The sequence below is a fragment of the Ambystoma mexicanum genome, chromosome 6q (assembly GCF_040938575.1).
Source record: "Ambystoma mexicanum isolate Mex_15411 chromosome 6q, UKY_AmexF1_1, whole genome shotgun sequence".
Classification (NCBI taxonomy): Eukaryota; Metazoa; Chordata; class Amphibia; order Caudata; family Ambystomatidae; genus Ambystoma; species Ambystoma mexicanum.
The window spans coordinates 1,166,910,593-1,166,936,178 of record NC_090937.1 but is presented as its reverse complement, the minus strand read 5'-3'; the positions used below and the strand labels follow the sequence as shown (position 1 = coordinate 1,166,936,178).

At 45.7% G+C, this 25,586-nt stretch overlaps 1 protein-coding gene across 2 annotated transcripts in view; it reads left to right on the top strand.

The window, feature by feature from the left end:
- N4BP2 (NEDD4 binding protein 2) overlaps positions 1-25,586 on the top strand; it is a 2,396,815-nt gene that overhangs the window by 1,429,359 nt on the left and 941,870 nt on the right. For both annotated transcript variants that reach the window (XM_069631771.1, XM_069631772.1), the window contains one exon: positions 1,246-1,291. In XM_069631771.1, coding sequence (XP_069487872.1) covers positions 1,246-1,291 — 46 coding nt within the window. The remainder of the gene's footprint in view (positions 1-1,245; positions 1,292-25,586) is intronic.

Below are 25,586 nucleotides of genomic sequence, written 5' to 3'. Positions count from 1 at the left end.
AAAATTGTTCAATGCTAAAATTAGTAATAGTGATGATGGTTGGTCCATTCCTGATAAGGTTGTTTCCTTTAAACATATGCAATACATTAGATGATTCTGGACTCAAGTTTGAGAAATATTACAGCAAATGTTTAAGTTTAACAAACTTCTTTCATTTGCAAATATCTTGGCTAGTATGGCCATTGGAACATCTGTTAACACATGTTGTTTGCCCTCTTTAACCCGTTTGTGCTAGCTGCTATTCTAAGCATTACCACTAATTGGAAGAACTTTCAAAATGTTATAATTGGAGTGTTTTGGAATGGTATTTGTAATGTATATAGACTAGACAAATGCCTTGTAACATCCCCAGCTGCACTATTGAAATATAATAACAAATGGAATGCATGTATCTCTTTCTTATCTAATTTCCCCTCATTGTGATATAGTTACCATACTATATTTTTATGTTGTTGGCAATTCCAAGCTATTTTGATTATTTTTTTGTGCGCAGTCCATTTGCATCATATGATTGTTTCTTAGCATGCATTATTGTATTCATTTTGCTCTCTTCCCTCGTACATCGCTATCTGTGTTTTTTGTCTTATACCTGTGTGTTTTATTTTACTTGTGCTGTTTTTAGTGTATATCTTTAGAATTCATAATCTTGATATTTTTATTTACTTGTGTTTCTTATTATTGACTTTGATGTTAATATTTAATATAGATTTGTGCTAATTTTATTTTCTTAATATGTTATCTTTTACTGATATTTAAATGTGTATAATCTAGTCTGATTAGTTCCTCTACTTAGTCTATTTCAAATTACACACACTTCTAATTGACATATGATTCTTTTCATGAACAATTGGGATGCAAACAAATGTATTGTTTGTTTTGTTATATTAATATATTTGTCTCCAGATTTGTTATGTTATGTAGGCAATATTAACAATTCCTAATTTATTTACAGAAATAAAACGTTGGAATGTGCACAGTCAAAGTACTGAAAACCCCAAAGGTGCATGATGGAACTTCAGTTTGCTTGATTTGAATAGGAGTTGTTTAATGTTAATAGCCATGAACCAGTCAAATCTGGCGTGTAGCCGATCAGTTTCTAATCAGTTTATAATCCGTTTATTATTCGTATCCAAGTCCCTCATTTCCAGCTTTATCACATTTTTTTAAAGTCAATGTTAAAGTGTTGAGGAGATGTGTATTTTCTTAAGTTGTAAAACTACATATTTTTCTCACATTTGTTTGCAGGAGCGTCAGCGACAAGAAGCTCTATCTTACCAGTTGATCATAGAAGGTTTGTTTCTTCTCAATAATTATTGGGGGGAGCGGTAATGGAGAATGTCTTTTTATCAATGTTTTATACAGTTCTTGATATGTAGCATTTATTGTTGAACTTATTATTGAAGTTATGAACTCTGATTCACGCAGTATAATTATAGAGTGCTTCCAATCTCCCCTCCACTGGTACAGCAGTTCCTTTCTTCCTATCTTGGTCCATCCAACATATTTTGTGACATTTATGCTTTTTAAGTCCCTCATTCATTTTTTCTATTTTGCTACTAGTCTTGTCTGGAAAGCAGCTTGTAGCTATGAGATTATTCTCATAATGACTTCTATCAAAAACTCCTCCACATTTAGTCTGTACATGGCCTTCCCTGGTATTTGCAAGAAGTGAATGCAGCAAGGAAACTTAAACTGTTGACAAAAAAGAATGGCAATTCAAGGAGAGATATTAAAGCGGATCCAGTTGTTATCGTCTAACTCCACAATATCTCTCTCGTGAGCTTGTTAAGAGGACTATTATTATTAATATTATGTATTGCTTTTTACGCACAACTCGGCCAAAGGCCTCAGTGCGCATGTTGAAATCAACAAACAACAACACAGAAACAAGAAATATCAAGAGGAAATTAAAAACAAATAAGAATCTGTCCTAGACAATCAGAAACCTGAAATATAGAAATCTCTCCATCGTTGGAGTAGAAAAGATTTGTATTGCCCCCTTGAAGCTGAGGGCTCAAGATATTGTGTGAAGGGTTGGCTGTAAATTGTTCCAGAGACCCGGGGGTGCAAACATCAAAGCTTGTTCCACCAAAGCTTTTTAATTTGAAACAAGGTTGCAAGAGTTTATTGTCCCCATTAGACCACAGAGTTCTTAATGCTGGGGCATCATGTAACCAATCAACAAGATACCGTGGAGCCTTTCCTGCTCGACATTTGTGAGTTAGCATAAGGATTTTAGGAGTGAATCTTTGATGTACAGGCAGCTGATGAAGGGTCCTTCTGGCCTCCTACCAACAGACTATTGAAGTAGTCCGTTTTAGCTTTGTCCACCCCAGAAAGGTCAGGTTACTTGCAGATAGATGAGGCCTGATCTGCTTTAGCAATTTGATGGTATAGGCACATAATGTTTGCATGTTTGCTATATGCTTTTTCATTGATATATTGTAATTCAGGTATACTCCCAGAATATTAACAGACGATACAACAGGGATGATGCAGTCAGAAATCTTGAATCACATCCAGCTTGTTCAGGCGCAGACCTGACCCCACATTATGCAACTTGGTCTGTCATTAAATGCAAGGGAGTTAATGGCCATCCAGAACTGAACCAGTGAGCAGGTTTGATTTATGGTGGATTAATCATGGCCATAATTCCCTGTCAGTTCGAAAATAATCTAGCTATCATCTGCATAGTTAGTATACTTCTCCCCAGATCTATGAAGTAGTTCAAACAGTGGGCGTGCATAGAGATTGAAAAGCGTTCGGGATAGGCAGGACCCTTGTGGAACACTGCACAGTAATGGAATGGGAGGCGCCTTAAAGTCGCCAACTGCGACCCTTGAGAAACAAGGAACCAGAAATGGCCCAATACAAGCTGCAGCGGCATCCGAACAGTTATTGAATTAGGTTAGCCTGTTAAGCAGCAGGGTATGATCCATGAGTTCAACTGATTTGGAAAGATTGATTAACATCAGATCAGCATGACAATATTAATGGGACTATAATGTGTAGATGGCCCTTGTGCCAGTGTCATGCTTGCGGTTAGACAAGGGGATTGGGTGAACCTTTGGAGCAGGGTACTGCTACCTGCTCTGTGATCAAGGCCTTGGTGGAGGTAATGGTGGATTTTCTTGGCTCCCATGCCATCCCTCTCCTTATTTGTTTAACTAATCCTGCTGTGTTAAAAGCACCTTGGAGACATCATAGAAGGAAGCCACCCCATTAAAGTATCACTGGAGTTAAACCTAAGACATGGAGCTGCCACAGGGGGTTTCTTGCGAACCACATAATATAAGCTGGTAGGTCTGGTTTACTGCAAGATAAATGTTTGTGAGCATTGCCTGCTCAGTGGTTTGCAGGCCTTGTGTGCTCCATCTCTCTTGGACGCAAATATGTCAGAAATATGAACTCCTATGTGCTTATAGAACACTTGACTCTTGCGCTTACAGCCAACATCAATAACTTTAGGAATGAATTCAAGATGGTGAGTTTTATCACGTCGGCTAGAGGAACCATTGTGTAGACCACTAACAGATTTCTAATTATTAGTACCTGGTGAATTTGTAGTCCATACAGGTATCATCCAATCCCAAAGCACACTCACATTCGACCACACTTGAGCAATCAAAACATCTCAGCCCATTCCACAGCAGGAATAAAAGAGAATTATGTTTGATGGGAAGTGTGGGTATCAGGCATAGGTGCAGTTTTGATCTTGGCAATGCAATAATGAGGAAAGGAACACTGAGTCTGAGGAAGAGGTGTCGAAGAAAGAAAGAAATGTGGAGAGAGGAGGAGCAGAGTAGAGGTGGAAGAGGGAAAGTCAACTGTGATGGTGGAAGAGGGAGTGAGATGAAAGAGATAGAGAAGAGATACAGCATAGGAGGTAACAACAAGAGGATCAGTGGGAGTAGAGGAGAGCAGGAGGATTGGTGGAGGTAAGAGCAAAGAGGAAAGAGTTGGAAAATAGAAACCGGCAGAGAGGAAGAGAGAAGTGAGAGATGGTTTGAAGAGAAAGAGAACAGCAAGGTTGGGCGTGTTTAAAGATAACAATGGAGGAGGTAAAAGATGGAAAGACAGATGAGGTGATAGAGCAGCTGAGAAGCAGGTTGAAGAAGAGAAAAGAGCAGAGTAACAGAGATGAACAAATCAAGTGGTAGAAAAAGCAAAAAGCACAAAAAAAGAGAGAACCGTGGACGAGGTGCCAACAAGTAAAAGAAGGAACTGAGGTTGAGAGATGGAGAGAAACGAGAAAGAAGAGGAAGAAGAGGCGAGGGTAAGAAGACTTTGGCAAAAAAGGAAGTCATCGTACCCTCGATCATGATCATGGTAAAGCAATGATGTCAAGGCCTCAGAATAATCCTAAAGGCATGCAAGATCCACCAGCAGAGCTTCTACCTCTCACCGGAGGAGGAATGGGAGGAAGAAGTCTGATAATCCTGGGGTACAATGCTTGTGAAGGAGGCAACCATTAAAAGAACCTGAGGTACCAGGATTGAAGGTTCCATGCAATTAGCAAATCCAAGAGGTCCAAAGTGACATCCTGACAAATGAAACCCAATTAAAAATAGATACAATAAGCCAAGAAATATGTCAGGGGCATTGTAAAACCCAGAGACTGTGGGTTACTGTTTGGGGAGGGATGAAGGACTGACATTCACCGACCTCAGAAGGCAGACCCCATCCCCATGGACTAAATTACACCTATCCCCCCCACCCCACAAATCATTTTTGTACATAATAAAAAAGTGGCATATTTTAGCTTTGAGTATAGTTGCTGATCCCTCAGCATGACACCCTCTATAAAGATTGATGTTTGCTTTGAGGGGATTGGTCCATCCAGGAGGTTAGCCATTATGGGCATCTCAATTTCCCTGTAATTCAGGTATCAACCCCAGTGATTTGAAATTATTAAATTCTGGTAGCTGAAATTGTATTCATAGATTTAAAAGAAGACCTCCTGGCACCCACTTTAAGTAATTTACAAAGCTGCAACAAATCTTTCATTCCAAACCTAGAATGCTTTGAGGATTCTTTTCTCCAGAGTTGTTGTCCCTGTAGGAGAAGGGTTTGCAGCTGGATTTTGACAATAAAGCCCACTTTACCCATAGCATTCTCATGCAATATATGTGGCTAATGGAATCCTCTGACCCGGCCTTTCCCCATGAAGTACATTTCTTATCCCAGTAAGTTTATCCAAGTCCTTTTTTTTTTTAAATATTGGGTTTGTCTATCCTGCGTTATGCACTTATTTCACCATCAAATGCAATGGCATTGTTTCTGCTTTAATTTTCAGCAGACACAGCCGACCCTCCCATTCTGAGCTCTACAAGATACTAAACAGCACTCTCAGAACTTTACCATGCCAAATTAACCTGCTTACTTCGCCATCTCTTTTCCTTAAGTCTTGAGAGTTTTGGTCAAGGAACAAAATCATGGAATAGTGATCTTATTTAACAAAGCCAGCTTACCCAATCAATTCACAGGCAACCTTTCACATTGGCCAAATTACTGGCAGAGACTGGGTGAGATGGAATTCGAATTTTAGGCCTTAAACCTTTTTCATACATGATGTACCTGCCTAGATCCTCAAGCATTAAATGCTCAGTTCGCAAAGTACATCTTTTAGGGATTGCTTGTTCTTCACCCTGCGCTTTAAAAATTATAGATGTTTCTCAATTCATTCATAAGCCATCAGGTCTCCTGTAATTCAACACAACATCTATTACTTATGGCCAGGAAAGCCATGCATCACCCACGTGTAAAAGGAGCTCAATCAAACCTTTGTTCTCATACCTAGTAGGCCATTAGAATGCATTAAACAATGGATCTTCTGGCATCCTGCAGAGAATAAAGATTCAAACATAATGTTAAGTTTGAAATGTTTTACAAGATGTCCCTTCTGCGTGTTCTACAGTCAACAGATAAGCAACCTGGGAGTTTCAAGGCCAAACATTTTCACATCATCTCCTATGACAGAAAGTGTTGACAAGCGAGCAAAATGAGTAAACAAACTGCTCTGCCATAGGTTAATTTGCCAAATCACATAGGAGTTGCAACACAGGACAAAACATTGTTAGAGCCCTATTGGTTTGGTGACCTGCTACCATTACTTCTGTGCACAGTGATGGGATCAGTAGAATGCAGTCTCATCCATCTGAGGCGCCTCAGACCCAGCGCCTTCTTCCTTTGTTTGCACAGCTTTCTTTGAATTAATGCCATAATGATGAGGGAGGCCTGATCTCTTCAGCCAATGTGTTGTGTAATTGCCGAAAGTTCAATGAAGTAAGCTGACCCCTCTGAAGAAACAGTAGTCTGGATGCATCATGACTGCTTTTCCCCCTGTGGAGACTGTCAAGATCGTAATCTCCAAAGCACTGAGATGGGAATGGTTGGAGTTGCTCTTATTTGGAGTCTTCCTTTAGTTTCGGCTATCTCTTTTGTTGTGGTATGCCATGGATCTGGTGTAAGTCTTCCCATCTCACTACTTTCCACAAACATGTCTATCATCTCACCCTCCTGCAGTACTCAGACAATGCGTCCCAGATATATGTCCTGACCCCCTGTAAACAGTTACATAGCATCTGAACCACTTCCACTGAAGCTTGTGGTTTCTCAGTTTGCTCTCTGCTAAGTCTCCTGCATAATGCATTCTGCATAAAACAATTATTCCTCCTCAATACTTCTGTCAGAAGAGTAGAACTGTTGATAATACTTTGCTTTCCCCTATCATATCAAAGATCTTAGTCAGGGGGTCAGATTGATTTACCAACTCATCCTGGCAAAGCAGACTTTGTGTCCATGGTATTCATGGACAGGTAAGTAAATGACTTTGTGCTCATCTTTGCCATCACTTTTCCCTCAATATGGGCACATGGACACTTTAGCTTCAGCTGCTCATAACCTCCTTATTGAGGAGTTTACCCTTAAGCGTGTGTAGGTAGTTGTCACCTATTGACATGCGAGTAGCTTGGAGAACATTGGATAAGCTGTGGCTTGGTTGCTTTTTAGTGGATCTACCTGGCCCCGCCGGAGCTGGCCTCCAATCCCTAGCTGTAGCCATCAACGGTCATTTTTACGTTGTTTTATTTTAGAGATTTCTTTTATGAAAAATACTCCTTGAAAAATATAGGCAGGGGTGTGAAAGAGCATATAAGGTGTACGTGGGTTCGGGAATAGGTCAAAAACAATAGGGCAGAGGGAGCTTGTGGAACCCCCAAAATAAATAAAAATACATATTTGATGAGTGTTTTCATTCAAATATTTTTGATAAAAAAGCCCATCGAAAAAAAGATCATCGATGTAATAACATAGAACCATCATACAATGATGCCCTGTAGGTGGCAGTGTTTCAGAACATCTGGGTACTCGTGCATTTTATTTTTTAAAGTAGATTTATTCGCATTTTCAACTTGTTTACAACTTCCAACTCCCTTTCCCCTGACCCTTTCCCCCATAACACGACAACAAACAAACAAGTGGACATCTTGATGGCTCCCTCCAAAATTATAAGACTGATAGCTTCAAACCAGACCCAACATCTGTAGTCTCTGTGGACACATAGCTTCCCGAAAGTCATTATACAGGAATGACAGAACCAAGTCCCAGTCCGCCTGAAATTTTAGGTGATCCCCCGGAATCGTGTAGGTCACCCACTCCAATGCTACAAAAATCCAGATCTTGGCAATCCATTCCTATTCTGACAGGGCAACTCTACTCTTCCATTTTTGTGCCACCAGTAGCAGGGTTGCAATGCTAAGAATCCTGTATGCTTTTCTCTGTGATTTTGATGGCAGAATCTCAAGGATATCTTCCATCCCCAGCATGACCGCCTCAAAATCTCTGTTGCTCCGTGACCCAAAGATCTCCTTTATCGCTCTGTTAACCCTAACCCAGAAGGGCTGTATACCATAGAATTTCCTCCAAATGTGTTCTCAAGTCCCAATCTCTCCACACCCCTCCAGCACTCATTGGATACTGCAGGATAGCATGTATGTAGCTTCTCTGCGGTAAATTGCCAATGTACCATAATTCTGATCCACATTGATCGGATCTGTGAGTTTGGGTATACTCCTCCATAACCTAACCCACTGATCCCCTTCTATTGAGTGTCCCAAGGTGGCCTCCCACAGTTTCATGTACGGCCATTCCGGCTGCAAAGGACAGTCAGAGAATATTTGATAGAGTACGGCTATTATTTAGTTTTCCCCTGAATTTGTTGGCATATATTTCTCACAAGGAGTGGGCTCCCTGGTCGCTGCCTTCTTGGCAATCGTGTCCATTAGCCAATGTCACAGCTGCGAGGAACGAAATCATCACCAGCCCCAACTCAAATTGATGTTTACATTGTATGATGGTTCTAATATCCTGGCCCTCCACCATGTCTCTCAATTTACAAGACCCTGTCGCCTCCTACTGTACCAAGGCCTCCTGTTCCCGTCCTGGCTGGAATTGGGGGTTTTGAAATAAAGTAGTCAATGGGGAAGGGAAAGTCGTCAGTACCACTTGCCGAACCAGGGAATCCCATGTCTCCTACTGATGCTGTGATCTTAAGTACATGTTCCTGGTCGTATCTGATCTGTTAAACCACAGGATTTCCTCCCGGGGTTTTCCCACCACTGCTCTGTCCATCCTCTGCCATATTTTACTCTGATCTCCCGTAAACCACTCTCGAACTACCCGAACTTGGGCTACCAAGCCTCCCTTATGGGTGGGCGCCATTGGTATCTTCATTTCTACCCTCGTTTTTTTATTATTGCAGATAAATGACCCCATCTGTTTCTGAAGAGTCCTAAAAAATGTTTGCGGGACTGGTATCAGAAGAATTTGGAAATAATATAAAATCTTGGGGATGATCGCCATTTTGTTGACATTTATTCTGCCCAGCCATGATATTGACAAGGGCCCCCACTTGGCTAGAAGCTGCCTCACTGTCCCTAATAGGAGCGTTTAATTAGCCTTTCTAAATTTACCTGCCTCTACTCTCCTCCCTCTGCAACTAATCCAGAACAAGACTGCAAGACTTGTCCTTTTCCTCAAGCCCTGGGATCGTATCTCTCCATCTCTGAAATCTCTCCATTGGCTCCCAGTGGATGGAAGGATTACATTCAAAACCCTCTGCATTGTCCACAAGGCTTTCTGGGGTCTGGGTCCAAAATACCTTCAGCTATCCCTCTGCAAATACCTCCCCTATCAAGCTCTTCGCTCCTCTACCTCCAACTCCCTTAGGGTCAGTTGTATTTCAAAGAAACAAGCTGGGGGGGTAGATCTCTGTCTTCGGCTGGGGCCTTCCTCTGGAACAGCCTCCCTGCCACTCTAAAACTTGAGGAGAACCATCTCTGGTTCCAGAAGCACCTGAAGACCTTCCTCTTTGCTTCTGCCTTCAGCTCCTCCCCAACCCCCCCTGCTGATCTGTTCTCTCTCGGCAACGTGCACCTAGCCACCCTCTGTTCTCCGGGCCCAGGTACCTGCTCACCCTGCCACCCTCCTGCACTGCCTACAGGCCACCCCTTGCACTGCTGCCTTAAACCCAGCACTTGCCACTTGCACTACCATTGTTTATTGCCTTTATTAATGTATTATTATTTGTCTGTCTCTCCTTGCTACTCACTCTCCATTCTACCCCCTTCCATGCACTTTTCCCCTCCCCTTCTCCTATGCACTTGCACGTTTTCAATGTCACTGGGCCTAGTAAGATCGTTGTTTTGTTCTCCCCTGTTCCACTTCCCTTGCCTTGTTCTGCTCTGAAACACCTGTGTATGAGCGCGATAGAAATAAAATATCAATATCAATATAGGGTTAAATGACTTGCTGATGTGCACCCCTAGATATTGAATACTATAGTGTCCTCCCGGATGCAGGGGCTCCACCCCTGAATCCCCCCAACCTGAGCTTCCGTCATGTACAGGTTTAACAGTTCTGATTTATGGGCATTCATTTTCAGTCCTGCAATAGATCCAAACTCCCTGAGCTCTCCCTAGCAATCGCAAGCAACGTTGTGTCTGGGCTAGTGATCATGAGAAGCATATCGTCCGTGAAGGCCATTAGTTTGTTCTTCGTCCTGCAAAAGCTAATTCCCTTGATTTATTGTGCTGATCTTAAGCGTTCTAGCAGAGGTTCCAAATAGATGGCATATGTTAATGTTAATGGTTTTTATACCGCGCACATGTGCCACTTGCATGGTCTTCTGGCACTCTGGCAGTTCTGTGAAAAGAAATAATTAAGCAGGGGGAGGGTGAGGCCAGGGGGAAGAGCGGGAAAAGAGCAAGGGTGCTGTGATGTGCTGTTGGCAGCTTCAGTTCGGATGCAACGTTCACTGAGCCTGGGTGCGAGATTGGGATGCAGCCGTCATGTGTTGTACAAGGTTGTGTGTGGTATGTCTTGTGGTTGCGGTGTTGTGAAGTATGTGCGGTCTGCTGTGCAGAGGAGTTCTGGTTGTCTTTAGTGCAGTATGTCAGAGGTGTATGATGAGGGTTGAGTGTTGGTATTAGTTCAGCCAGATGTGAGACATGGTTAAGCAACACAGTTCGTGCAGATGTGCGAAAAGGCCAAACAGTACAAATTGCCTACATGTGAGAAATGGCTAAGCAGTACACATTGCCTAGATGTGCGAAATGGCTAAAATGGGGGCACAACAGTAAATGCAGTAGCACATAGATTTGGGACAACTGGATAGAGGCAGAAATGCCTGAAATGGGGGTAGGGGGGGCACAACAGTAAATAAAGTGACACCTAGATTCGGGACACCAGGATAGAGGCAGAAATGCCTGAAATGGGGGCACAAAAGTAAATGCAGTAACACCTAGATTTGAGATACCTCGGTAGAGGGAGAAATACCTACAATGGGGGCACAACAGTAAATGCAGAAACTAGATATGCGGAGAGCCTCTAAGATGGGGACCCAGAAATTAATTAAATGGTTCTTAATGGTTGTAGTGCAGAAGTGATAGGACATTGACTTACTATCTAGCAGACCTTGGTAAGCTATGTTAAGAGGCTGAGAGAAGGACAGTAGGGCGTTCCAGAATACTGATTGCTGTATTCCCGAGCCGGACCGCTCTTACCTTGTCTGTTGCTGCTGGTTGATGGCTGCAGGCCTAAAAGGCGAACATGGCCAAACATGGAGTGGAGCTGCTTCTTCAGGAGTTGCCCTTTGCCTCTGGCCCTTAGCCGAATGGGGATAGCAGGCAACACTTCTTAGTACTTCGGTTGACCTTAATCCCCAGGGAGAGAGATGGCGGTTAATTACCAATCACAGGGTAGGTGTGTGATAGTTGGCCCTAAGCTTCTGTAAAAATGTGGACCCGAAACCCATGATCTCCATTGTGCAGAATAGAAAGGACCATTCTACGCGGTCAAACGCCTTTTCGGCAACCAAGGCAAGCATCACTGCATGTGTCTTTTTTGTGTGGACTTTCTCTATCGGGTGACAAACTCGTAGTGTTTTGTCAAGCGTTTGCCTATGCCCAACGGGTCAAGGTCGATCAAATTGGGAAGTAACTTCAAGTCTGGCCGCCAATATTTTGGTATATAATTTCTTATATATATAGATAAGGGCAATGGAACGCTATGACCCACACTGTGTACTGTCTTTATTGGGTTTAGGAAGCAGAACCACTTTTGCCTCCCCCATAGTCTGGGTAAGTCGCCCAACTTCCCGAAGGAGTTAGAGAGGTACCAACACCGGAATCAACACTTCTTTAAATGCCTTATAAAAAGACACAGGGACCCCATCCGTCCCTGGGGTCTTATTACTTGGCAGGAATAGGATTGCTGCCCACACATTTTTCGGGTAAAATATCCGCTTCCATCTCCTCCCTCTCCCCCAGTGTAATCTTCTGCGGGGGACATTGAGAAAGATACGAGCCCTGAGCCTCTTCATTGGGAAAGTCTGACGTGCATAAGGCAGGGTAAAATTCAGTAAAGGCATTTATTATGTCACGAGAGGAAGTGCTTTCCCCTCCTCGTTCAGTTTTGCGTTTTAAGATCGACTTCAACTACAAGTAGAGTTACAAGTCAATGTAGTTGCTTGTCCCTCTGTGTTTTTTGGGCAATTCCCTTCTCAGGGTCGCCTTAAAAGCATTTCAGACTGTGTTCTTGTGTGCCAGGTGTCCTATTACTGGTAAAGAATTCCACAATTATAACAATGAACTAGAGCCATACATTTTTAGCCATACATTGTGTCTTCTTTTATTGCATCTATGTGAGAAGATCATGGTTGTGGGGATTGCTTTCTGCTCTTGGAAGCATTTTTCAGCTTGTGCAATGGGTTATTCGAGCTCCTCTGAGCCTCTAAATCTTAGCACTGCGCTTATTCCACAGCAGCTCGATTTGAATGGTGTTTGCCTTTGTGCTAACAGTAGCCCTAGCCCAAACTCCTGGAGTCTCAATCCTAATATTGCTTGTGAGACATATTTGAGCGCCGAGTCTCCGTTTTAGATTTCATCTGTGGAAATGGATCAGAAACCACACTTTTCATGGTTCCATCCACTAATGTGCGCTAGAGACTATTGAAGCTATCCTCGGTAGAAGCACCAGGGATGTTCATGTATGGTTCATCTCCAGTGTGAAGGCGACCCAAATGAAAACTGGCTGACATGTCTGCTAAATAAGGATATGTTTCCACTGTGTTTTATAAGCCAATCTTTACCATGATCATAGGCAGACTAAAGTTCCTTTAGTGAAATGCTATACCTATCCCAATAATTGTGAATATTTTCCAACTCTGATTTCTTTTAGAATCAAATTAAACTCTGGAATTGAAATCACTGGTCATAACGTTTTGGCTGTTTCCAATATCTTAATTTCCAGAAGAAGTATCACTGGCCTGCTGTCGTATTCCTGCTGACCCTGCCATTGTATTGAAGAACATTAGCACCCAGCTTCTGGTGAGCAACCAATCTTCGATCGCGGCCATTAGCTACTGGTAAATGCCTGCGTTACAAGCACATGCTTTCTTCCCCCTCGTCCACTTCAACTTCCCCTGTGTTGTCCGGCAGGGCCAGACTTAGCTTTCTGTTCTTCGCACTCTGCTGCCACAAATGCCTCTGGAGCTTATTTTCATGGGCTACAAAGAAATGAGACAGCCATCCCTCAAAGCGCCTGTTTTTCTTGATGAGAAACAACACAGGTTGTGTGCTGTGCGTGGCCTGTTAGTTTCACAAGGAAAAGGTCCTTACCATCCCAGACATCATGCATGATTGCTAATGTACATAATCAGGAGTTTAGCATACTGTATCTGGGGTAAAGGCCCACTGACCTTTTACTCAGGCAATTAACGTAAACAGTGGGCTGTTACCACCCAGGACAGCATGCCACGCTCACTCTATGGCCTAAGTAAAGAAAAATGAGAAATCAATGAGGAATGGGATAAATGGCAGCCACTCCAAGAAGTAAGCAACTGCTTTGCTGATCCTCGAGCTAAGTGGTTCTCTTCCTTACTATAATGCAATACCGGCAGGAGCTTCACTGAGCGGTTGCAATATGTCCAGCTCATCTAGTCATTGTGTTTCATAGCAGTAGAGACTGTACTGTGCGGCACTTTTCATACCACCATTTTTTGTCCTATAACATAGCAACAATCAATCACTTTTGTCAAATGGAGAATTGTAACTGTGCTTGGGGGCTCAGTTCGATGTAAATCATACAATCTGCCGTCAGGGTAGGTGAAAATGGGGAAGTGGGAGGTAAGGCTTATTGATTTATGTCAGAGGGGGCAACCTATGCCTTTCTTTTAGCAGCTATTTTGCGCATCCGGTGGTTAGAATACAAGGAATCAGCTTTTCCTCTGCCCTGCTAGGTCCTAGAATCAAAATCTTTTTATTTTTTGTATTGTGTGTGTTGGTATTTTACAAACCTTTACACACATAATATATACAACACATAAATCACAATACCTATACCATTTCAACAGTATTCACCATAAAAATTGTCACCACATACATAATTTAAGAAAAACTTCATAATAAATCCTACATATTGACAAATTACATATTAATCTTATATAAAATCATAACATATTTAATCTTGATTATGTTATCCTTTTTGAAGTTGAATTGCCAGATATAAAAAGCTGCTGTAATAATTGATTGGTTCACCAGAAAAAATGGTTCCCAGAATTGATCAGTTTCAATACTCAACAATTTATGAACAAAGGCACTATAGCAAGCTTTATAATCCAATAGGAGTATTGGGCAACTGGTAAGAATGTCTGGTTTCAACACTCGTTTTGCACAATCTACAGAGTCTGGCTGCACAGGGAATACCCTTCCATGCCCTCAATACATTTTGGGTGGCTAACCTCATGCATAGTATACAATCTCTAACCTTTTTGCTCTTACATTTTAAAAGGTAATTAACAGGGGAAGGAGAATAAAAACCTTGTTGTACATATTCTGAAAAACTAGACTTGGATGAGCTGACTCCTATCCCAAAATTGGTTTATTTTTTAAATTACTTATAGCTGCAGTTGAAATAAATGGCTATTCCATTGTAAAACCAATTTAATTATGAAAGGTTAGATGCTTGGTTGACACCGGAGCATCACTCAGCGCTAAAGGCTTCTGAAGTTCTGCATATTGTTCTCTTCGATGAAATGTTCAATGCTGTTGGTATTGGAGGTACGCCTCTTACTTAAAGAGGAACAAGGTCATGATGTATTTGAAAAGACAGAAGATTGATATTGCACTGTTGCAGGAGACTCATCTGACGCGGGAAAAGTTGGAGCTGGTGGGGAAGAAGTGGAGAGGTATTGTAGTGGGTTCTCCGTATTCTGCCTACGCTAGGGGAGTGTTGGTCTGGGTGGCACCGCACGTTCCACTCCAACTTACACAGGAGGTGGTGGATACAGAGGGGAGGATGGTTATATTCAAGGCGCTGGTGGAGAATTAAGAGGTGTGCATTGTAAATACGTATGCCCCCAATCAAAACACGGCGGCATATTTTAAGACTCTGTGTACCAACCTGGGTACGTGTGTGGGTGCGGTGGTTATTTGGGGAGGGGATTTTAATTGTGTGCATTGCAGACGCTGCTCGACGACTTCGGGCTGGCAGATGTTTGGAGACTGAAACATCCTAATGGGGAGCAGTATTCGCATTACTCAGCCCTGCAACAACTGCATACGAGACTTGATTATTTTTTTGCCACGCCAGATGTGGTGGTAGAGACCACCCAAATAGGATACAAAGCGAGGGTCCTGTCGGACCACGCGCCTCTGGTCCTGGGGTGGCAGTACTGCGTGGATACCGACGTGGCGCCTCCGGGCTGAGGCGCTCAAGGATCCGGTTTTCAGAGAGGATATCAGAGACGAGATTATACATTATTTCGAAGAGAACACTGGCAGTGTGGATTCGGCGGGCATGCTCTGGGAAGCCTTTAAGGTGGTGTTGCGGGGTGCTACCATCGCTAAATCAAAGGGCCTGCAGGGTGGGGTCCTGACGGAGTTAGGGGGAGCTGAGGATGAACTGGAAAGGGAACTCAATAGTGGAGGGGGGGATGCGGAGCTAGTACTTAAACTACAGCAGCGGTGTGCAGAACTTTGGGTAAAAGGCTCTGCAACCTTAACTATAAGAAGTATGTTGAGAGGCAGCATGCAGGTGGGGATAAAACGGGCCGCCTCTTGGCGTGGCTATACAAGAGTGAAACCCCTAGGCCCCCGATTAGGACGATAACCAGAGAGGATGGAGAGGTAGCGGACACCCAAGAAGGAGTCAATGAGGCATTCTTGGATTATTACAGGGCACTATATGAGGACAAAAGGAGGTGCAGCCGAGAGGAGATGAGGGAAACTTTAAGAGAGATTGGATTACGTAAGATTAGTGCTGAAGAAAGAGAAGCGCTGGATGCACCGATTACTTTGGAGGAATTGGAGGAGGTGGTGAGGCAGCTGCCCACCAGTAAGACCCCGGGAGCGGACGGACTTCCTAGAAAATTTTATAAAGCATATAGAGAGGAGGTACTCCCCCTCGCCCCCCATGCTAGAAATGCTTAATGAATCGTTTGAGGTGGGCCGGTTGCCGGAATCGCTTAGAGAAGCGATTATAATAACGCTCCCTAAGCCCAACAAACCAGGGCATAGCTGTGGCTCCTACAGGCCCTTGTCAATGCTGAACCAGGACGGCAAGATATTGACAGCGGTCCTGGCTAATAGATTGCGGAGAGTTATTAGTAAATTGATACATCTGGACCAAACAGGTTATGTCCCCAACAGGAATATAACCCACATAGGTTGAATGGGGGAGCAAGAGCGAGGGTGAAATGGCGGTTGTGTCCTTAGATGCAGTCAAAGCTTTCGATTCAGTCAGGTGGTCGTGGTTGCTGGAGGCCCTGAGGGAATACGGGATGGGGCTGGGCTACATTAGGTGGGCGAAGTTGCTGTACAGTGAGCAGCTAGCTAGGGTACGTACAGGAGCGGTGATATCCGAGAGGTGGCAACTTAGCAGAGGCACCAGACAAGGGTGCCCCATGTCCCCGATGTTATATATTCTGGCCCTGGAGCCCCTGGCAGTGTACCTTCAGCAACAATATGACATGATAGGCATCGAGGTAGGGGGAGAGAAACACCTAATATCCCTGTATGCTGACGATTTGCTATTATATTTGAAATATCCGGAGGAAAATCTTCAATATATTCTGGAGGTAATGGAAAGGTATGCGGAACTGTCTGGCATAGCGGTGAACCCCCAAAAATCGAGCATATTCCCATTGGGTAGCTACAGAGGAACCCTTCCGGAGCGGTTGCCAGTGTTGCCGATACCATGGGCGGTTGGTTCCTTCCACTACCTCTGAATAGATGTGTATCACCCGGTAGAGGAGGAACATTTGCATAATACCGAGGTGGCTGTGAGAAAAATCTGTATAAGCATGAAGTTTTGGGAGAAGTTGCCGTTGGCGATGATGGGACGGGGGGCGATGCTTAAAATGGTGGTCCTGCCTAGGCTCTTACATTTTTTCAGCAATATTCCGTATATGATACCTAAGAAGTTTTTTGCCAAGCTGAATAGCATGTGCAGAGACTTCCTATGGCATGGCACCCGGAATAGAGTGGCGCTATGGAAGTTGCAGAATTTCTATGAGATGGGGGGGTATTAAGCTGCCTAATTTTGAGGCCTAAAATGTAGCTGGTCAGTTGCAATATGTGGTCAAATGGCGCTCTGATGAGGTAACTCCCAAATTTAGGCTGTTTGGACAGGACTGCACTCCGTTTTACCTGAAGGAGATTATTTGGTTGCCTAGTTCAGAAATGAAGGAGCGCCCGGGAATGATGTTGCTGGGGTGGAAGATGTGGCGTAGAGTATGTCGAATGGTGGAGGACCCGTACCCGTGTTCCCACGCAGGTGCCGTTGGTTGCTTTGGCAGGGGAAGACAAGCAACTAAGGATGATAATCTGGACCTACTGGGAGTCGGTCGGGCTGGTTACATTGGGGGATGTTTGGCAAGAGGGGACCATTAGGGATTTTGAAGGACTAGGGGAAGAGGCGGGCTTGCATAGGGGCCAGTATGTCACGTACCTAAGGCTGGTGTAGAACATTCGTAAAATCTGGCCAGAGACTGTATTGGCGGAGGAACCAGACGCCACTATGGGGACAATATATGACATATCAGAAGGGGGGCATGAGATCTCTAGATTGTATGAGATTGTGTTGACCCGGGTTGGGAAGGAGTTGACGCCTTTGAGGTTGGATTGGGAAACAGAGGTGGGAGCACAGATGGAGGCTGGGATGTGGGAGCGTGCTATGGGATACCACAAGAAGGTGTCAAGAAATGCTAGATTACAACAAATACAGTTGTATATAACGCACAGAGCTTACATGACCCCGATGAGACAAGCGTGACCAAAATGCGATAAGGAAAATGCTGATATGACACACATGTTTTGTTCTTGCCCAGTGATTGAGGGTTTCTGGGGAGAAGTGGCGCAAAAACTAGCGGACAAAGGGGTCACGCTCATTATAGATACGGCCTGGGCCTGCCTGTTGGGAGGATTTCCCAGACCCCGGAAACTTAAACATGTTGGGAAATTGAAGGACTTGGCATATGTGCTCGCAAAACAAAGGATTGCCATGGGATGGAAGCAGTGTCATAAGCCACGGGTGGAGGTATGGTGGCGGGAATTGCATAAATGGGCGGAGGCTGAAACGGTGGTATGGCAGGAGGCATGTAGCATGTGTGGGGAAGAAGTGGGTACCCTGATGGCATGGAGAATATTAATAGCAGGACTGTTTGGAACAATAACGGATTCTGCAGACTCAGAAGGAGGTGATACCCTGCCACACGTAGCAGATACGGAAAGTGAAGGACAAACAAGCTCTTGAGGGGGGAGGGATTGGTGGAGCAGTGGTCTTGACTAATTGATGTTCATGTGATTGTCGCAAAAAGCACTGCCAGTTTGGTTTGTATTGTTTTTTTTTTTTTAAATTAATAAAAACCGTTTAAAAAAAAAAAAAAAGGATCCCAGGATATGCTTACGTATGTAACCCGATTCAAGCAATTGAGGGAGGAAGCTGACTGGTCTCCTGAAGCAAGTTTTACACTTTTCAGAAGGGGACTGAATGAGGAGATCAAAGATGAGTTGGCCAGAGTGGCTCGCCCAAGCTCATTCCAGGCTCTTTTGGACCTTGCCATGCAAATAGATTTTCGTATCCAGGAAAGAAAGGCAGAAAAAAGGAAATCCAAAGTAACCCCCGAAGGCATCCTTCGAGATTACCTCCAAGACTGACACAAATCCAAGGTCAGCTGCTGAACCAGAACCTATGCAGATAGGAGCCTTCTGTGGACCCATATCCCCGCAAGAAAGGATGAGAATGATTCATACGGTGTTATGCGTGTACTGTGCCTCGGATAAGCACCTAGTTAGAGAATGCCCTCTAGCCCCTCCTCGGCATTCGGGAAACACCAGCTCCCGATCCTAGATGGAGCAAGGCTTCGGGAGAGAGATGTTTGCTCCACGTCTATTCCATCCTTGCACTCTCCTGGACAAAACAGCCTAGTGATTCTACAGGCCCTTCTATCGCCATCCAAGAATAAGACCTACTTCATTTTGGCCTTGGTTGACTGCGGAGCTATGGGAGTATTCATTGATCAAGATTGGGTTGCGTGTCACCACATTCCGTATGAGACACGAAGTACCATGCAATCGGTGAAAGCGATCGATGGAAGACCCCTCATTTCAGGGCCTATAAGCCTGCAGACTAAAGAGATCCAACTTTCAATAAACCATCACCAAGAGCTGATCAGATTTGACATCATTAAGTCTGCTCATTATCCCATGGTCCTGGGTATTCCCTGGTTACAGAAGCATAATCCTCATTTCTGATTTTTGTTAATCTGCTTAGAATCACATGCTGTGCATAGTCCAACATCCAGTGGTCACTGCAGAGTATTGCATTTTGTCTTTCGTAGTCGAAAAGGGGACGTAGACAAGGCATGTCTGTAACACTATCCCTATAGTGACATGCAGTGTACCCACAATCCCTCACACGTCGAGGTCCCTCAGATTGTTTTTTTCCGCCCAGATATTGGTCGCCTATACGTGGAGCTCCTCGAGAGACATTGCAAAAACTTTACTTGAGCTTTGTTCGCCCTTAACTATTCATTTCTTCACTCCTCCTTCGTCGTCGTAGCTGCGAAGCTGTTCACCGCCGATCAAGATCTCCGACGGCGGTGCCTTCGACGGAAGAGGTTGTTCGGCGTTCGTCGAACACGTGGCCTGGCCTCGACGGCCAAATATTGTAGGGAGAGTGGGGTCGTGGGACATTATTGTTTCTCTTTGAGAATGCCTTTCCCTTTCCCCTCCTTTTCGCTCGGGGTTGTTGTCACATGCGATCTGTTCCTCAGCTATGGAGAGGACACCCTTTAGGTTTTGCTCGCGTTGTAAGGGCAGGTTTACCTGGAAAGACCAGCATAAACGGTGTAACCGTTGCTTGCCTCTCGACCAAAAAGAAGACGGCTGTGCGGCCTGTCAGCTACTGAAGCCGAAGACTTTAAAAGACGGTAGGGTCAAAAGGTGAGTGGCCTATGCCATGTCTAGGTCTGACTCATCACCCACTGCCGCCGAAAGTGACGAGGAATGTGACAACATGACCTCCGTTTCGGAAGTCGTAGACCTCTCTAAGGAGCATTCATGCTCCTCGTCGTCCGTCCCCGGCCCCGACAAGCTCGGCTCACGCCCTGCTTATGGGGATGAACACCCCGGCGACAAGGATGCACACAGAAAACACTCCCATAAACATATAACCCATGGCTCTTCCTCGTAGAAGACGAAGAAGGCGTTAGCGCCAAAGGAGACGCAGTTCCTTCCGGCGGCCTCCTCAGACCGTAAGAGTCCCCCCTCGCAACCGCATATGCGACCAGCGACTGGGCTAACCCCTGATAAGGGCACTACCACTAAATCACCAGACGATGCGCACCGCCAGAGAGCGCCCGTCGGCGTAGAGCAAGCGACGCCTGTAACGGTGACGCCGGAGGTACCCTCGACGGGCAGCTTAGTTGTCGAGAGCCTGGCAAGGATAATTTCCACCGATAGCCTAAGACAGACGGCGAAAGATCCGTCTGTTACCGCTCATAAGGCCCGGGAGACGCCGAAAAGACCAGAAGGAAGGCAGGAACATCCTGCTCCATTGAGAGGGACTCCTAGCCTACCGGAAGTCTTTTCTGAAAGCAAAGGAGACCTCTTTTCGACGTTATGGGATAGGTCGAAGCGTTTCCTAATGAAAGGCCCTCCCTTTCCTCCCCCTGACCGTTCCGTACCTCACGAAACCCTAGAGAGACTCCAGTTATGTATGGACAGGATGGAGAGGTTTATGGAGACTCAGAACCTTCCAACACCTAATAGATCAAGAGAGGGACCTCAGGAGGATCCCAGGGCCAAGTACCCCAGGCTGTTTGATCCACCCCAAGAAAATGTAGATTTATATGACCTCACTGAAGAGGACACCCACTTTCAGGAGGATGATGAATTCCTAGGCAATGAGGGGGAAGAAAACCTACAGGAGGAAGGTTTTGAAGACAACACTGATAGGGGTGATAGGGGCTTCGGAGAAGACCCAGAAGAAGGGGCCTCACAGCCCTGGAAGTCCCCGTCAGTGTTTTGAGACCCTGAAGCCATAAACCTGTCCCCTCCAAAAGACTCGCCTATTAGGAATACATCGCCTATAGATGATCAACCCACCTTGAATGCACTTCTACGTAAGGCAGCAGCGCATTTTGAGATCGAAACCGGGGAAACTTCTCCTGACTTCGACTTTGTCGAAAAAATCATTAAGGAAACCATTCCCCTCCTCGCCTCAGTAAGGAGGCAAATTATTCCTTCACTATCCACTCCTGCATTGATCAGAGGGGTCAACCCGAGGATAGAAAAATTGTTTAGTCCTTCTCCATCGGACCCTTTAACATCAGGGGCCACTCTGTACCAGACTCCTTAGTGGGGACAAATACCAGGAAGAGAGCAGGGGTGCCGCTGTCAACTAGCGAGGCGGGGGCGTGGCTTGAGTAGGACGTGCTTCCCGTGTAGCTCTGGAGGATCCGACCGATGATCCGAAAAAACTACCTTTAAAAGTGCGCCATTGGTTCCAGAATTGATCACACATGCACGGGAATGTATGCTCTGCTCATTGTGCAAAGATCGAGAATATCGTAATCGGGAGTCGGGAGGAATTGCTCAACGAACGACGGCGGCAGTTCAGTCCATTGTCACACAAGATGGCCGACAACAAAGGAAACAACGCTAGGGTAACTGAAGAGGACGAATGGAGGCGGCGGCCACCGGGAAATAACGGCAATGGCGAGGTGAAGACGGAACAAAACCCCTGGGGGCTGTGGGCCTTGGGTCGTGGAGGCTTGGGGCTGGCCCGGACGGCAGGGTCCCCAGGGCAACAGAGGTGTGAAAATGCAGGCTGCACCACGACAAGCACGAGCGGCGCTCGCTCAGCACTGATCAACAACTAGCAGTGGTGAGAGGATGTCGCGACTGCCCTGAGATCACCACGCCGGTCTGTGAAGAGCGGAAATTACGGTTGGGAAGACACTCTGACGCTAGAGAGACCCAACAGAGACTGGAATATGGTGGCGCGAGGGGCCGTGGGCAAGAATATGAACAAACAACCCACGATGGATATTTTTGCAAACACACAGCAGTCTCCTGCGGCCAGCGCAACCAAAGGCCCGGTGGCACAGGCTGAGGGCACCACGGCGGCTGATGACCATCAGATTTTAGAAGCCATCATGGAGCTTAAGGAATCTTGGGGGGGTTGCGATGATGGACCTACGCACTTCCCTGGAAGCTAAAATCGAAGCAGTGGGCATCGAAGTCTCCCTGCTGAGTCAAGAGGTCAGGGGACTGGCGGAACGCACAAGCTGCCTGGAGGGTGCGGCGAAATCTAACACGGACGCCAGCACTAACAAATGCAAAGGAGATCCATGTCCTTAAACAACAAGTGGCTAACTTGGAGTCTCGAGCAGAAGAAGCAGAGGGGAGGGCGAGGAGAAACAATATTCGCGTGGGAAACAATATTCGCGTGGTGGGCTTGCCGGAAGGCGAAGAAGGCCAGGACCCGACTGATTACATTGAGAACTCACTCCTACAAGCAATTGGGGCCGGTACACTCTCACAGGGTTTTGCGGTGGAGCGCGCACATAGGGCCCTTATGAGGAAGCCGAGACCAGGGGCCCCTCCACGAGCGATAATTGCTAAAATAGTGAACTATAAAGACAGCGAGAAAATATTGGAATATTTTCGGAAAGGCGGAACAATTGAGAGGTCCTCGAGTACTATCACGGCATACCTGGACTATACTATGCTGGTCCAAAGGCAGCGGTACAGCTATGTAACTATCAAAAGGAGGCTATGGGCTGCTGGGATAAAATATATGCTGCTGTACCCTGCGAAACTGAAGATCGTACATAAGAGCAAATTGCATTTTTTTAACACTCCGGAAGAAGCAACAACATGGCTGGATCTGCAGGGCTGCCCGGATCAAGACACGGAAGAGACACAAAATGGACGCGAAAAGTGACTCAGATACGGTATGCATACTGCTAGGGTGGTGAGCGAACATCCCGAGGGCGCCTAGGCGAAGGCTGAGAACGATGGGCCTGGCTGTGAGAGGCTGATGTTCCATTACATATTGCTGATTGTGAGAGACTTGATGGACTGGAATATAGTGGCAGTTACATATATTTAAATTGTTTGGCAATTGTTTGGCAATGTGTAGTTCACTGATGTGCTATTGGAGCGCAGGGTGGAAGTACTCTACCCCCTCGAATTATAGTTGTAGTAGGTTGGCCACTAGGGCGGCCTCACCCTGCGGAGCTTCGAGTACAGGCGAAAGCCGGAAAGAGCTAGATGCGGGGGAGCCTGAGATCCAGGGATGGAGATGGGCAACAGTTGGGTGGGGGGGGAGTGTTGGGCAAGGGATGGGAGGCTGGGGGGAGAGGGAACAGGAAGTTTGATGTGTTTTTGGTTAAAGGGGTTTTAGATTAGGATGCAAGCCTATATCATGGAATGTGCGGGGGCTTAATAGCTATTTAAAAAGGAACAAGGTTATGCTGTATCTGTGCAGGCAGAAAATAGACATTGCATTGCTGCAGGAAACCCACCTCACACGTGAGAGGATGGACATGATTGCTGGAAAATGGAAAGGGGTGTTGGTGGGCTCATCTTACTCGGCCTACGCAAGTGGAGTACTTATATGGGTAGCGCCACATGTCCCGTTTCAGCGGTTGCAAGTGGTGGCTGAGACAGACGGGAGTATGGTTATGCTGAGGGTATTGGTAGAGAACAGGGAGATAAGTATTGTTAACACGTACGCCCCGAACCAAAACACAGCGGCGTACATTAGGACACTGAGTGCGAATCTGAGCGTGTGTGTGGGTAGCGCGGTGATCTGGGGAGGGGACTTCAACTGTGTACTGAACCCAAGGGTGGATAGATCGGATGGGAAATTAGATAGACCGGCCCCTGCAGCCAGGGTGCTACAGACACTGCTTGATGACTTTGGGCTGGAAGATGCATGGAGAGTGTGGCACCCCGGGGAAAGGCAATATTCGCATTACTTGGCCCCACAGAAGTTAACAACGAGTCTGGACTATGTCTTTGCATCACCTGAGATGATAGCGGAGATGGCATACATAGAATACAGGGCCAGGGTCCTTTCGGACCACTCGCCCCTGATTCTTGCTTGGCAATATTGCCCCCCGAGGGCGAGGATCCCGACTTGGCACCTACGAGCTGAGGCGTTGAGGGACCCCTTCTTTAGAGAGGACTTGCGGGAGGAGATAGTGAACTATTTTGAAACCAACACTGGGAGTGTGGACTCGGCGGGGTCATTATGGGAGTCCTTTAAGGTTGTCATGAGGGGGGCGGCCATGGCGAAATCCAAGGGCCTGAACTGAGGGAGACAGAAGCAAAATTGGAGGAGGCCTTAAAAGCTGGTGATGATACAGCGGAGAAACTAGATTTGATACTTAAGCTACAGCAAAAATGTGCGGAATATTGGGAGAGGTTGTGTAACCTTAATTATAAAAGGTACATAGAGAGACAGCATGCGGGAGGCGATAAACCAGGGAGACATTTGGCGTGGTTATATAAGAGCGAGACCCCCAGAGCCACAATTAGAACTATAGAGAGGGAAGATGGTAGCGTAGAGGATACCCAGGAGGGAGTTAATCAAGCGTTTGTGGATTATTATAAAGGGTTATACGGGGAAGACGGGAAAGCAGCCGTGTAATGATAGAGGAAACGCTGGAGGATATGGGGCTGCTCAAGATAAGCGAGGAGGAAAGAGAGGAATTGGACTCCCCGATTACCCTGGAAGAACTGGCGGAGGTGGTGAGGCAGTTGCCTACTAGTAAGACCCCGGGGACAGATGGGCTCCCAAGCGAATTTTATAAGGTATATATAGAAGAGGTCCTCCCCCCACTGCTAGAAATGATTAACGAAGCATTCGAGATGGGCCGCTTACCGGAGTCACTGAGAGAGGCGGTCATAGTACCTCTCCCTAAACCAAATAAACCTGGGCGTAGCTGTGGTTCCTTTAGACCTGCGTCGATGCTGAACCAAGACGGCAAGATATTGACTGCAGTCCTGGCGAATAGACTGAAGAGGGTCATTAGCAAGTTAATACATCCGTATCAAACGGGCTATGTCCCCCATAGAAACATCACCAATAATCATAGGCGACTCCAGAGGATCATTGAGTTTGGCAGTGGAAGGGATGAGGAAATGGCAATCGTGTCCTTGGATGCAATCAAGGCCTTTGACTCCGTCAGGTGGCCGTGGCTGCTGGCGGCCCTGAAACACTATGGGTTACGGCCTGGTTATGTGAGGTGGGACAACATTTTGTACAGTGAACCGCTGGCTAGAATTAAGACATTATCTGTGATTTCAGAGAGGTGGCAGCTTAGCAGGGGTACTAGACAGGGATGCCCGTGGTCTCCTATGCTCTACATACTGGCCCTGGAACCTCTTGCGATCTATCTGCGGCAACAATATGACACTATAGGCATAGAGGTGAAAGGGGAGCGGCACCTGATTTCCCTATACGCAGATGACATGCTGCTGTACCTACGATTCCCAGAAGAAAATCTCCAG